This window comes from Bos javanicus, chromosome 7 (genome assembly GCF_032452875.1).
Source record: "Bos javanicus breed banteng chromosome 7, ARS-OSU_banteng_1.0, whole genome shotgun sequence".
NCBI lineage: Eukaryota > Metazoa > Chordata > Mammalia > Artiodactyla > Bovidae > Bos > Bos javanicus.
Genome location: NC_083874.1, coordinates 21,054,888 through 21,067,295, shown reverse-complemented (window position 1 = coordinate 21,067,295; position 12,408 = coordinate 21,054,888). Strand labels below are relative to the sequence as shown.

At 59.9% G+C, this 12,408-nt stretch overlaps 2 protein-coding genes across 3 annotated transcripts; both read right to left on the bottom strand.

The window, feature by feature from the left end:
- Window positions 1–89: 89 nt before the first annotated feature.
- AMH (anti-Mullerian hormone) lies at window positions 90–3,551 on the bottom strand. Its single transcript, XM_061422800.1, has 5 exons — window positions 2,496–3,551; window positions 1,713–1,855; window positions 1,384–1,492; window positions 1,114–1,276; window positions 90–1,029 (listed from the first exon to the last, which is right to left on the bottom strand). Exons 1-5 carry the CDS (start codon window positions 2,947–2,949, stop codon window positions 171–173), a joined length of 1,728 nt encoding a protein of 575 aa, XP_061278784.1. The 5' UTR covers window positions 2,950–3,551; the 3' UTR covers window positions 90–170.
- Window positions 3,552–3,646: 95 nt separating this feature from the next.
- Window positions 3,647–12,326, bottom strand: SF3A2 (splicing factor 3a subunit 2). 2 transcript variants are annotated; one of them, XM_061422803.1, is made up of 9 exons: window positions 12,174–12,326; window positions 7,820–7,984; window positions 7,350–7,421; window positions 6,499–6,545; window positions 6,239–6,348; window positions 5,360–5,409; window positions 5,139–5,279; window positions 4,666–4,734; window positions 3,647–4,578 (listed from the first exon to the last, which is right to left on the bottom strand). In XM_061422803.1, the coding sequence occupies exons 2-9, from the start codon at window positions 7,943–7,945 to the stop codon at window positions 3,760–3,762; spliced, it is 1,434 nt and encodes a 477-aa protein (XP_061278787.1). In that variant the 5' UTR covers window positions 7,946–7,984; window positions 12,174–12,326; the 3' UTR covers window positions 3,647–3,759. The 2 variants fall into 2 exon arrangements, with proteins under 2 accessions (XP_061278787.1, XP_061278785.1); XM_061422801.1 differs by having other exon boundaries at window positions 12,190–12,326.
- Window positions 12,327–12,408: the final 82 nt, after the last annotated feature.

Here is a 12,408-nt window from a genome sequence, read left to right as displayed (position 1 = left end):
ACGGAGGCGCAAGGCAACAGGTGAAGACGGCGAGGACTGCGGGAAGGAGGCCCCCGCCTGTCCCCAAACATGCACAGAAACCCCAACCGTGTGCCTTCCCGTGTTTAATGGGGCAATGACGGGGTCCGAATAAATACGGGCCGGGGCAGCACGAGGAGCACGGCGCGAGGTCACCGGCAGCCGCATTCGGTGGCCACCATGTTTGGGACGTGGTGCGCACTGATGCGCTCCTCGGACAGGCTGATGAGGAGCTTGCCGGTGTAGGCTGTGGGCACACAGCAGGGCGGGCGCGCCAGGGTGGCGCCGCGGGCCTGCATCTTTAGCAGCAGCACCACGTGGTTGCCGTAGCGCGGGTTGCGGTCCGACTGAGGCCAGCCGCAGGCCCCCTGGCAGTTGTTGGCCTGGTATGTCTCGGGGATGAGCACCGAGCGCTCGGCCCGCAGGTCTACGCTCAGCTCACGCAGAGCGCACGGCCCGTCTGCAGCCGCGGCCCCGGCGCTGCGCTGCGCCCGTGCAGAGCCGCTCCGCTCCCGCCCGCGCCACTCAGCGCGCAGGCCCTGCAGCGCTTTGAGCAGCAGCAGCGCGCGCAGCGGGCCGCCGGGGCCGTCTGGGTTTCCCGGGCACAGTGCCAGCAGGCGCGCCAGCAGCGGTGGGGCGGCGGGAGGCAGCCCCGGGAGGGCACGCAGCTCGGCGGCCACCGCCTGAAGCTCGGCAGCCACCCGGCGCGCTAGTCCCGCGGCCCACAGAGGGGACTTGGGACCTTGCGGCGTTGCGGGGACCCCGGTGGTGGCTGCCGTCGGCGGCAGCAGCAGCAGCAGCGGCTCCTCGCCGTCCAGCAGGCGCTCCAGGGCCGCGGGGTCCGACAGGTTGACCTGGCCCTGCGGGAAACCAGCCAGTGCGCCCGGGTCCAAGGCCAGCCGCGGTGGCGAGGCTCGGGCCGGGGGTCCCCGCAGCGCGCGCACCAGGCGCGTGAGAGTCTCCAGGAAGGGATCAGCGCTGGGCGGTGCCTCCTCTGGCTCCGGGGAAGCCCTGGACAGCAGAGTCGGAGGTCGTGAGGGCGCAAGGCTGCGGTGCCCACACTCCCCGCATCCCCAGGTCTGAGCCTACGCGCACCTGGGCTGCGGGAAGGGCACCAAGTCCAGCCGACCGTGCGCGGGCATCGGTGCCGAAGACCGGGCCGGCAGCAAGAGTAACAGGGCTGGGGTCTTTCGTGTGAAGCAGCGGGAGTCCGCACCGAACAGCAGCGCCTGCAGCTGGGCAGTGCTCAGGAGCGCACCTGAGAGAGGAGGCGCGTGCGCCGTGGGTTCAGTGGGCCGGAGGTGGGGTGGGGTCTGTGGGTCGAGGGCAGCCACCCAGTCGGGTCCCTGTCCAGGCAAAGCCTACCATTTCCACGGCGCCGCAGGGTAAGGGCTAACCCAGGCCGGCGCCAGGCCCCCTCCGGGTGGTCCACGACCAAGGCCAGGAAGTCCGAGTCCGCGGTCAGGCAGAGGCTCTGCGGGCGGACACAGGAGTTCAGCCAGGTTGGGGGGCGGGCATGGATGCCAACCCTGCTCTGCCTGCTGCCCTTAACATCCCTTCAAGGTCCAGCCTGGGCACTTGTGGCCTTTCGTGAGACCAAGTTAAAAACAATACAAACCCAAACCCATAATCCCCCCCTTGCTCTGTGGGGGGTCCTGGGGGGCCTGAGAGAGCCACATTCCACTCCCTGGTACCTGGGTGCCAGGTAGCCCAGCCCCGGTGACAGTGACCTCCAGGCCAGGCCCTGGGTACACCACCAGCAGCGCCAGCTCTGGGGGGCTGGCTCCTCCAGGCGGAGGCTCCTGGAACCTCAGCAAGGGTGTTGGCTCCCACGTCACTGCGGCCGGGACAAGGGAAGAAGGGAGACACCTGAGCCACGGAAGCCCGAGCCCCTCCCCCAAGCCTGTCCCCTCCATAGGAGGGAGACCCCACCCCAACTGAAGCCTGGGGGAACCTGGTGAGAGAGGTTTGACGCTGGTTCCTGGCTTCCCTGGGGCAGGAGTGGCCTACAAGTGATGGATGGGGTGGGCGGTGGGGCTGCCACCTGTGTTTCCTGAGCCCTTGGGGGTTCTAGGCTGGAGAGCTCCTGGGGGATTTCTGGTAGTGGGTCTGAGGACAGTGGCCCCTTGGAACAGGAACCTCTTGCTACCCAATATGGAAGGAGAGGCACTCCTCTGCTGGACCATCAGGCTGCACTGATCTGCCTCCCTCCTCCACCCCCCACCGTGTAGCTCCCAGGTAGGTGAACAAGGTGTTAGCCCCCACACCCGCCTCCCCCAGGCACTGCATGGGGAGAGGGGTGGCTGGGAGCTGGAGAACTTCTGGCCCCGAACAAGCAAAGATACAGTGACCCACCTCTGGCCATTAGCTTCCACTTCCTGAGACTGGGGAGGGGTCTGGGCTGGGGGCTCTGCAGTCCCCTGGTCTTGGGAGGAGGGCACTAGAGCCTGGCCTCCCACCCCAGCCCCAACACATACCTTCCTCCAGGTGCAGGACCACCAGCCACCGCCCCCCGGGCTCCCCCAGCCACGCCTGCAGCCGCTGCAGGTGGGGCAGCACAGGCTGCCCGTTGCCAGCGGGGCACACTGCGAAGGTGGTCAAGTCACTCAGGCCCCAGTGGGTGCGCCGCACAGCCTCCAGGAAGGCCTGCTCGTAGCTGCTCAGGACCCCCACCACCCGCAGGGGGGCCCTGCTCCCGTTGCCACTCCCATGCAGGGTCACCAGGCACAGGGGGTCCAGAGGGCTGCCTGGCAGCCAGAGACTGGAGAGTGGCCAGTCCCAGGCTTGCTGAAAGATGAGTGCCCCGCTGCCTGTGGCCTGCTCCCTGGGCAAGGCTGAGGTGCTGAAGACCTCTTCCCTGGGGGTCCCTGGCCTCAGCAGAGCCCCCATGGCCGACAGCACCAGGGCCAGAGAGAGAGATGGACCGGGCATCCTGGGAGCTTCCAGGGGCTGGGCTGCCCTACTTTATAAGAGGGAGCAGAGCTGTTTGTGGTGCAGGGCGGTCCCTATCTCCTCCTGGGACATGACCTTGAAGGCTGGTGCCTGCTGTGAGCCTGGGAGGCCTATGGCCTTCTCAAAGCCCCTTCTGTTCCAACGTGCCTGCCTATCTCCTGAGCAGCGATACAGTGTGTGTGGCCTGTGACCCATTTGTCAGACTGTCCTTGACAAATCCTCCCCCTCCCCAGAGCAGGAATGTGAGCAGGAGTGCATGGCCCAGACAGCCAGGCGATCAACAGCCTGGGGGTGTGGGAGGGCGAGGTGTGGAGCCCCTGCCCCAGGAGGATTCGGGTGCCAGCCCCAAGGGGGATGACACTTCACACCGGGTAGGTGGGTCTGGCCCCCAGTGACCCCACGTGCTTGCTCACCCTACCTCTGAGGCCCACAGAGACCCCCAAGGAGAGTGAACAGCCTTCTTCACTCTGCTGTTTTCCCAGAGAACCATCCCACACTCTGCTGGCCCACAGGGTCTGTCCTTGCCCAAGGGTCTCCAGGGCACAGAGACACCAGGGGCTACCCACTGTGGTGCAGGTGGGACCCTGACACCCCCTTATGGTAGTGGAAAGCAGCCGCGTGTGTTCACCCACAGCAAGCAGGTGCTGACCGCCCACAGGTTGACACAGCAGTCCAGTTCAGGGTCAGCAGACTCTTTAATGGGGACACCTAGCCCAGTACAAAAAAACTCTACTCTGAGGGCAAAACCCAGGAAAACCAAACCAGACTTGCTAGGATAAGGGTGGCTTTTCAGTTGGTGGGGGGAGGGGGAGGAATGTTCCCAGGGCCTTCGGAGGGTAGTGGGGGCCTCAGCATCGGGGGCATGGGTGTTGGGGGATGCACCCCAGGATTTGAGGGGTGCACCCCAGGCGGCTGGGGATGGACCCCAGGAGCCGGAGGATGGACCCCAGGAGGAGGGGGGTGGACCCCAGGAGGCTGGGGGTGGATCCCAGGGGCTGGTGGGTGGACCCCGGGAGCTGGTGGGTGGACCCCTGGAGCCTGGGGGTGAACTGCAGGAGTTGGGTGCACCCCCGGAGCCTGGGGGTGAACTGCAGGAGCTGGTGGGTGCACCACTGGTGCCTGGGGGTGAACGCCAGCAGATGGGGGAGGATGGACTCCTGGGGCTGGAGGGTGGACTCCCGGAGCAGGAGGGTGGACTCCTGGGGCTGGAGGGTGGACCCCTGGAGCTGGGGGGTGGACCCCAGATGCTGGTGGGTGAACCACTGGTGCTGGGGGGTGGACCCCAGGAGCTGGGGGATGGACCCCAGGAGCAGGGGGATGCACCCCAGAGGCTGGTGGGTGGACCACTGGTGCTGGTGGGTGGACCCCAGGAGCTGGTGGGGGCAGCTGAGGAGGGCCTGGGGGTCCTGAGGGTGCAGGCCCACTGGGCGGCATCGGTGGCAGGGGCAGGCCTCCTGGTGGGGGCGGGGGCAGCGACTCTGGTAGTGGCGGGCGAGGGGGCAGGCCATTCATCAGTGGGGGTGGGGGCCGTTTCACCCCAGGAGGCCCAGCGGGAAGGCTTGGTGGGGCTGGCGGCTTCTCCATCTTGAAGTGAAACTGGAGGAAAAACTGGACAGACAGGAAGAACTAAGCAGGGTCCTAGAGGCCTTGGGTTGGGAGAAGGATGGGGAACTGCGTGGACATGGAGTGACTCACTTGCTTGGTTTCCCGGTTCCAGTGAGTCCAGAACTTGCCTTCAGCCTTGTCTATTTCCCTGCTTGGCACCTGTGTGGGGTAGAGGGGCAGAGACAGGCCCTCAGGACCATGAGATGGCCTGGCCCAGGAGGCCCTTCTGTGAGGGAACAGGGTCTGATGTGGGGGTGACAGCTGACATTTTTGCTCCACTGCTTAGCAGCCCTGCCACCCAGGGAAGCTGCAATCTACCCTGTCTCGTCAACATTATCTGATGATAGGACGAGGTCACCGAGTCCCAGTACAGTCTGGTAACAGGGCCACCTCACTGCTGGGTCTCTGATTCACGGTGGACACCCAACCCCTGCCCTCGCTCTGCATCATCTTCTGACAACCCTCAGGAGGCAAGGGCACAGAGGGGGCACCTGGTGTGGGCCGGGGCCAGCTGCTTGGATGGAGCAGACCCTGCAGGACCCTCCGGGGTCCCAGCGAACTACCTTGAAGGCGATGGTCTCATAGGGCTCAGCAGCCATGAGTAGGTACTGCCAGCGCCGGTCTGGGGGCTCGATCCTCTGCTCGTAGGCAGACATGAAGCGGTGTCGGGGCATGATGCCCTCGGCAATCTCGGGGTAGTCGATCTGCAGGGACATGGCCAGTGACAGCACTGCCTCTCAGGGGCCCCTCCCCTCAGGACAAAGGGTTCCCGGCCTATGCTCACCTGGAAAAGGAGGCTCTGCTGGCCCATCTCTGTATCCCTCTGCTTGGTTACTGCAATACAGGAAGATGTCAGGTCCAGTAATGGGGTCCTAGAACTGGCCTAATGTCACCCATGAATGGGAGAGCTGGCTTGGCAGGTGGGGGGGAAGTCACCCTGCTGGGCAACTAGCAGTTATCGGCCCAAGGGTGGGAGGGCTGTGCCCCAGGTGCCACCTGCCTGATATCACTTGGGTGAGGGCAGAGGCTGGGCTCCCCACTGCCCATCCCCCTTCACCAGACCTTCTGGGAGCAGGTGCCCATCACTTTCTAGCTCTGTGGCTTTGGGCTGCTCTCCACACAGCTCTGGGGCCCTTCATATGCCCCTCAGGCACTTAGTGTCTCCCTGCCACACTCAGGAAGAGGCCAGATGACCCAGACTGACCAAAAGGCCTGTGGTGGCCTCTCTGGGGGTAGTGCCATCCTCGCCCTGGCTCACCAAGCCCTACCACTTGAAGGCCCTCCACTCCAGGGCGTTCCCGAGCCATATCTTGTCTGAAACGCCAGCCATACACAGGGTATGCCCACTTCAGCAAGAACACCTGCAAGGAGGCCTGCCTTCCCCTCCTCCTTAGCAACCTGATCCTCTGCAGCTGCTGGCCCTTTCCCTTACTCTCTCTCCAGGTGAAAAGGCGCCAGCACTCAGTTCTAAGATCAGAGGAGAGGACTACACTAGGGCCTGCAGACCCCTCCCACCCACGCACCCACCTCTGCTAGGAGTGTAAAGAGCAGAGAAGATACTATGGCCCCCGCCCTCAGGGCAGGAAGCCTCTAACGGAAGCTGAGGCCACTGGTGAAGCTGGGGGTGGGTGAGGGACTGCCCGCCAAGGCCATCGACAGTTACCTTTGTAGCCCGGGCGGCCAATCTTCACAAACTTCTTCACTTCTACCTTGACCTTCTCCGGTGCTGGCTGGGCGGGGGCCTCCTTGGCCTCCTTGGCCGCTCGCCGGGCTCTGCAGGCGGGACGGACACAGTGTTGAGGCCCCTCCTCACAGGCCATCAAGGCCACAGCCCCAGACGCCAGGAGCGCCCCATCCCCAGCCGACCTTGGAGATGTGAGGTGAGGGGGACAGCAGGCATGGGAAGGGGTGCCAGGTACTTACAAGTTGGTCTGATGTTTCTTCCCCTGGGTGTGCGCGAGGTAACTCCCCTGGAACACGAGAGGAACATGCATGAGGACATGGTGAGTGGGTGGGGCTCGTGTCCCCACCTGGGCCCGCCTCCACCCACAGGGCTCAGCGCTGACAGGGGCCTGATGGCTACTGAACACACGAGCTCTCGTGGGTCTGCACACAGGGGGACGAGACGCTCAAAAGCCAGAGATGATGAGAGTCTCGGGCGGGGGGACACAGCAGTCTTGTGGCTGCCAGGATGTGGGTAGGGCCAGTGGATACTGCTGCGGAGTGGTGGGGACACATGGAATAAACATGCCCTTTGATTCCACCTCAATGATGTCCCAAGAAGAAGACACGTGTATCAGCAGTTTCCAACTGGAGGCTTTTATGACCCCCAGGGACCCTGTGTTCAGGATACTCCCCCACAGAGAAAGGGGAGCCCCAAAACCACAGGGAGATGCTCCCGTATGAGACTATTCAGCTCGGTGCAGCCGTCTGGAGCTGCGAACCAACCAGACAGAAAGTGCGTCCTCCACACACAGAAAAGGACAGGGAGGACCTGCTTATGGCAAAGGGCAGGAGCCCAATGCAAGCAAGCATTAGACTGACACTTGCTTAAAGTCTCAAACTAGAAGCCACGCCTTCCAGACCTCCCGCCCTATGTGGACATCCTGGACATCCCCACATTTGCAGATGCATGTCTGTTATATCAGAGCCACTGATGTTACAGGAAACGGAGATGGAGGCAGGGACCCCATGGTGGCTGTCCCAGTGCTGTGCAGGGCGGAGACTGGGCATAGCAGGGCTCTAAAGCCAGTGCCTCCCTGAGGAAGACGCACCTCATTGTTGTGCAGCGTCAGGCACAGCTTGCACTCATAGGAGCCCAGGTGGTTCTTCATGAAGTAGGGGTCCTGCAGAAGAAACACATCCATCAGGCAGTGGGGGAGATGCTCAGGGATGGAGGACAAGCTGGAGCCCCAAGCCAGCACCACCACCCCGGGGATCCCACAGGGTCCACTGCACAGGGCTGGGGCTGGGGCTGACTGCCCGCCTCTGCAGCAAGCCCCAGAGAGGGGTCCCCTGGAAGCCCCCAGCCCCACATTGGCGGTGGCCTGGGGTCTAGGAAGAGGCAGAACTGAAGGTGCACTGCTGATCCTCCATCTCCCCAGCCGGGACACAGCTCCTTGTGCTGCAGCACAAGCTGGACGCGGGCAGAGGAGAGAAGCAGGCGGGCCAACCCCAGGCCTAGGGAGACCGCGGTCTGGAGGGCGCTGAGCTGCTGCTTCAGGGTGGGCAGGTGGGTGCACACCTTATTGATGTCAATGGTTTCTAGAGCCAGCTGTCGCAGACGTTCCCGGCGGTCCCGGTTGCTCTCGGAAGAGGAGGCCACACCCCCGCTCCCGGTCTTGCCCCCGGGGCGATGCTGGAAGTCCATGGTGAGACCCTGGGCACTCTGTCAGACCAGGGGAGAAACCTGCGGAAGCCAAGGGGCAGCTGGTGAGACTATGTGTAAGATCTCACCCTCCTGGCCTGGCCTCACCTCTCCCCACTCTCACCGCCCTAGCCCTGGCTTCACCACCTGTCTTCCAATGGCTGAGGGCCCATGCTGGGCCAGGCACATGGGGATGAGGAAGGAGAAACAGGAGAAATGAGGCATCTCCAGGTGACAGTGGGGGTGGACCGGACAGGAAGGTCTCTTTGAGGAGTGCAAAGGCCCAGGGACCCGAAACAGCAACAGAGAAGAGGAGGCTGAGTTCTCACTAATTAGTCCCATCTCCTCTAAGCAGCCTTCCCAAACTGCCCAGGCCCACATTGCTCAGTCCCTCCTCTAAATCCCTTTTCTGCTCGTCTACACTTCCTTCCCGCAACCTAAACTCTACTGCTCTGATTCAGCAGTACGTTTGCTGGAACAAAGAACACATCCATCTACCTGCCCGCCCCCAACCCCTACTGCCTAACACACGAGACAGTCACAGCTCGTTTGCAGCGGAAGCAACTCTTCCAGGCCCTTGATTCTCCTCCATACCCATCAAGCTGTCCAACTGCCATTTCCTATTGTCTCCCATACTCCTCCAGGTTCAGTTCAGATTCAACCTCAGGTACCTTCCTCTCATCCTACATTCTCTTCACTGTCAATGCTGGCCCCAGGCCCCTGGTTTAAACCCACAGTATCTTGACTCTGTTAGGGTAAGCTCACAGGGCTGGGGCCCAGGAGTGTGAACCCCCAAGGATGCACCTGTCCAGCTCCCTGGGGTGCTGGACACGTCATCTCATACAGCAGAGGGGACTCTGCAGGTGGGATTAAGTTAGGTCCCTGAGATGGATACGACCCTGGATTCCCCAGGGGGGCCCAGTGTCATCATAGGGTCCTTATAAGAGGAAGGGGGAGGGTCAGAGGCAGACACAGGAGACGCTGCTCTGCTGGCTGTGAGCCAGGGATGCGGTGCCTCTAGAAGCTGGAAAGCACATGTCTTTCAGCAGGAGCTGGTGCTCCCCTGAAGCCTCCAGAGGGAATAAAACCCAGTGAGACTAGTGCTGAGTTTCTGACCACATAGATGCAGCGCAAACTCATGTCATGTAAGCCACTGGTGGTTTCCTGCACCAGCCAGCTGTGCCACTGACTTGCCCTACTACTTGATGAGTTTATGAAAACCTCACGTCGGATGACCAGCAGGGTTGACCTAGCTGGCTGCAGAATCACCACAAGGCCACCCAGAGCCGTCAACTGTAATGGCAAAATACTAACAGAGCCAAGAGTTCCAGTCAGTTTGGGGACAGCCAGTTCCTTCGTAAGCAGCCAGAAGAACATGCCATGGTGTCGTGAAAGCCTGCAAGGAGAATCTGACCAACTAAGGAAACCCAAACGCAGACAGATACTTAATCACTCACCAGCCTACCTGTCAGAGTCTCAGAGAGGCTGGGCTAAGGCCAGGTCTATCGGTGCCTGCCCGTTGAGCAGCAGACTCCACGCCGCACCACCCCCCCCACAACCTGGCCTGTGTCCAGCAGGCAGGAGACCCAGCTAGAGTCCCCAGCCCAGAGGACAGGGGAGGTCAGGAGTTTTTTCTGGGGAGAGAGCACCAGAGACAGTATTCTCAGACACAAAAAGTTAGGGGCTCTGCATCCCCCAAACCCCAGCACTTTTCCAGGCCCCCTGAGCTCACTACAGAAGCACTGCTCTCCACGCAGAAAAGTGAAGTTGCTCAGTCATGTCCGACTCTTTGTGACCCCTTGGACTGTAGCCTATCAGGCTCCTCTGTCCATGGGATTTTCCAGGCAAGAGTGCTGGAGTGGATTGCCATCTCCTTCTCCAGGGGATCTTCCCGACCCAGGAATCGAACCTAGGTCTCCTGCATTGCAGGCAGATGCTTTACCATCTGAGCCACCAGGGAAGCTCCACGCAGAACTGATGTCTAAACAGACATGAAGAAATGTATGTATTGGGGAAAAAGGAAACTCAGTGAAAAGCTCAACAGAAGATGATAACATCCTCTTGGACGATGGGCGATGTTCCCACAGCTTGAAACTAGAACAGGATGCCACAGGTTAGCATGGCCAGTTAAACACCAGACAAACCCTTTAAACAAAGAAGCGATGAGCCTAACAACACACTGAATGTGAGCGCCTGAAGATAAGAGTCAAAGCTATCATAAAGAAGAACAGAAAAATAAACAATAGCAAAATAACAAGATAACAGGAGGCAAAGCAAGAACCTAGAAATTTTGGACTGAGAACAAAACATGGCCACACCACTATATTCAATACAGATATAACCTATAGGAACTTACTGTATACAGAACACAGAAAACTCTGCTCAGTGCTCTATAATGACCTGTACAGGGAAACAAAGTGAAAAACAATGGGTCTGTATATACATATAACTGATTCACTTCGCTGTACACCTGAAGCACAACACTGTTAGTCAACTACAGTCCAAATACAAAACAAAAACTAGAAAAGAAAAACAAAAAACATGGAGAGTATTATCAAAGAAACAACCCCCCAAAATAAAAAACTCTCCAATAAATAGACCATGAAGTTTTATGGCACTAAAACTTAAAAAAAGTTTTTAGTAGATGGAAAAGTCAGCAACAAGAGGTCAGAAACCAGGATGAGATGAGAGCCTTCAGAACAGCAGGAACACGTAAGGCAGGGCAAGGCTTTTCCCAGTTCCCTTCAGGGGCTTTCAATCTAGAACTTTACACCCACACTTCTGACTGTCTGAGGATGGATAAAGCCACTTTCAGCAAACCGAGGGCTCAAACTGAACAAATGAGTCGACTTCTTCAAAACCTACCTGAAGAGCTCTGATGGAAAAAAAGAGGAAGACAGTGAGACTGAAAACAGAAACCAGCCCATGGGAGCCTGGACAGAAGGTTCTAGGACAGCTACTCAGCTGCCGGGTGGAGCTCCAGTCCTGAGTGGAACAGGAGGATGCCAGCGCTGAAAGGGAAGTTTGCAGGCAGGAAAGGAAAAAAAGACGTCCATTGTTTCAACCCGCAGGAAACTACAACTTGGAAAGACTTGTATGCTTGGAAAGACTGACGGTGAAAGAAGGGGGCGGCAGAGGATGGGATGGTTGGAGGGCATCACTGACTCAATGGACATAATTTAAGTGTAGTCGCTCAGTCGTGTTCGACTATTTGCGACCCCATGGACTGTAGCCCACCAGGCTCCTCTGTCCAGGCAAGAATACTGGAGTGGGTTGCCATTTCCTTCTCCAGGGGATCTTCCCGACCCAGGGATCGAACCTGGGTCTTCCGCATCACAGGCAAATGCTTTACCCTCTGAGCCACCAGGGAAGCCCCAATGGACATAAGCTTGAGCAAACTCTGGGAGATGGTGAAGGACAGCGAAGTCTGACGTGCTGCAGCCCATGGGGTCAGTCAGACGCGACTGAAAAACAAGGCGTGTGAAATGACGATGCTTCGAAAGAAAAATTAATAGCCAGAAAAGAAAATGAGACGAATAGGAAAAATGAAGAAATGAAAGAGCTCTGGGGGGAGGGTTAAGAGAAGAATAGTACCCCCAAAAAGTAGCACGGCTCAACACAGTACCTGCCTGAGCAGCGAACGCTATTTTCAGCCCTAGAAAATAAGATTGACGATCTAAAGCTCAGGATAACCACATCCATGGTATGAAGGATGAGGCTGCAGCGGGTGAGGGGGAGGCAGAAATGAGACCTCAGCAGTCACGGTAGGAAGCTGAGAGACCACTTCTTCACCTGACTCAGGCTATTTACAAGCTCGGGTCGGTCGTACTCAGCTGCCAAAGGGCAGAAGGGAGAAGGGGCCGGGCTCCCAGAGTGACAAGGGGAGAAGTCATTTAAACTCTGGGCTTCGCTCGCTAAACGAGCCTAGCTAACGGGTTCTTGGGCCTCGCACCAAGAGCTCCGCCTCTGGACCTTCCTCACTCCTCGGCGGGCCTGGAACCAGGAGCGCCGTCACCTCCACCTATTACAGGAACCAGGTAAGCCCCGGACCACAAAGGCAGCAAACTAACGGACTCAGGGAATGCGCCCCGGGTCCGTTGCCACCCGACCCCACTCGACCCAACGGGCCTTTGCAGCCGGAGCTCCCTGCGGGAGGGCGGGGGTGCTGGGCCGGCCCAGCGCCCGGCTCCCCTCCAAGGAGTCCTCTGGGGCCGCCGCCCTAGTCTCGCACCATTCCTAATCCTCACCCACGATTTCGTCAAATCCACGGGCTCCTCACACACCGCCTTGGTCTATTCAGGCGCCGCAGCCACCGCGACGACCTCGTCCTGCGCACGCGCGCCGAGAGCTGAAAAAGCACTTCCGGGAACAGGATGGGCGGGGCCTCCTGCGTGCGCATGCCCGGCCCGCCCAATGGCGCGGGCGAGACGTTTATAGGCTGAAGGAAAGAGGGTAGAGGAGTCCAA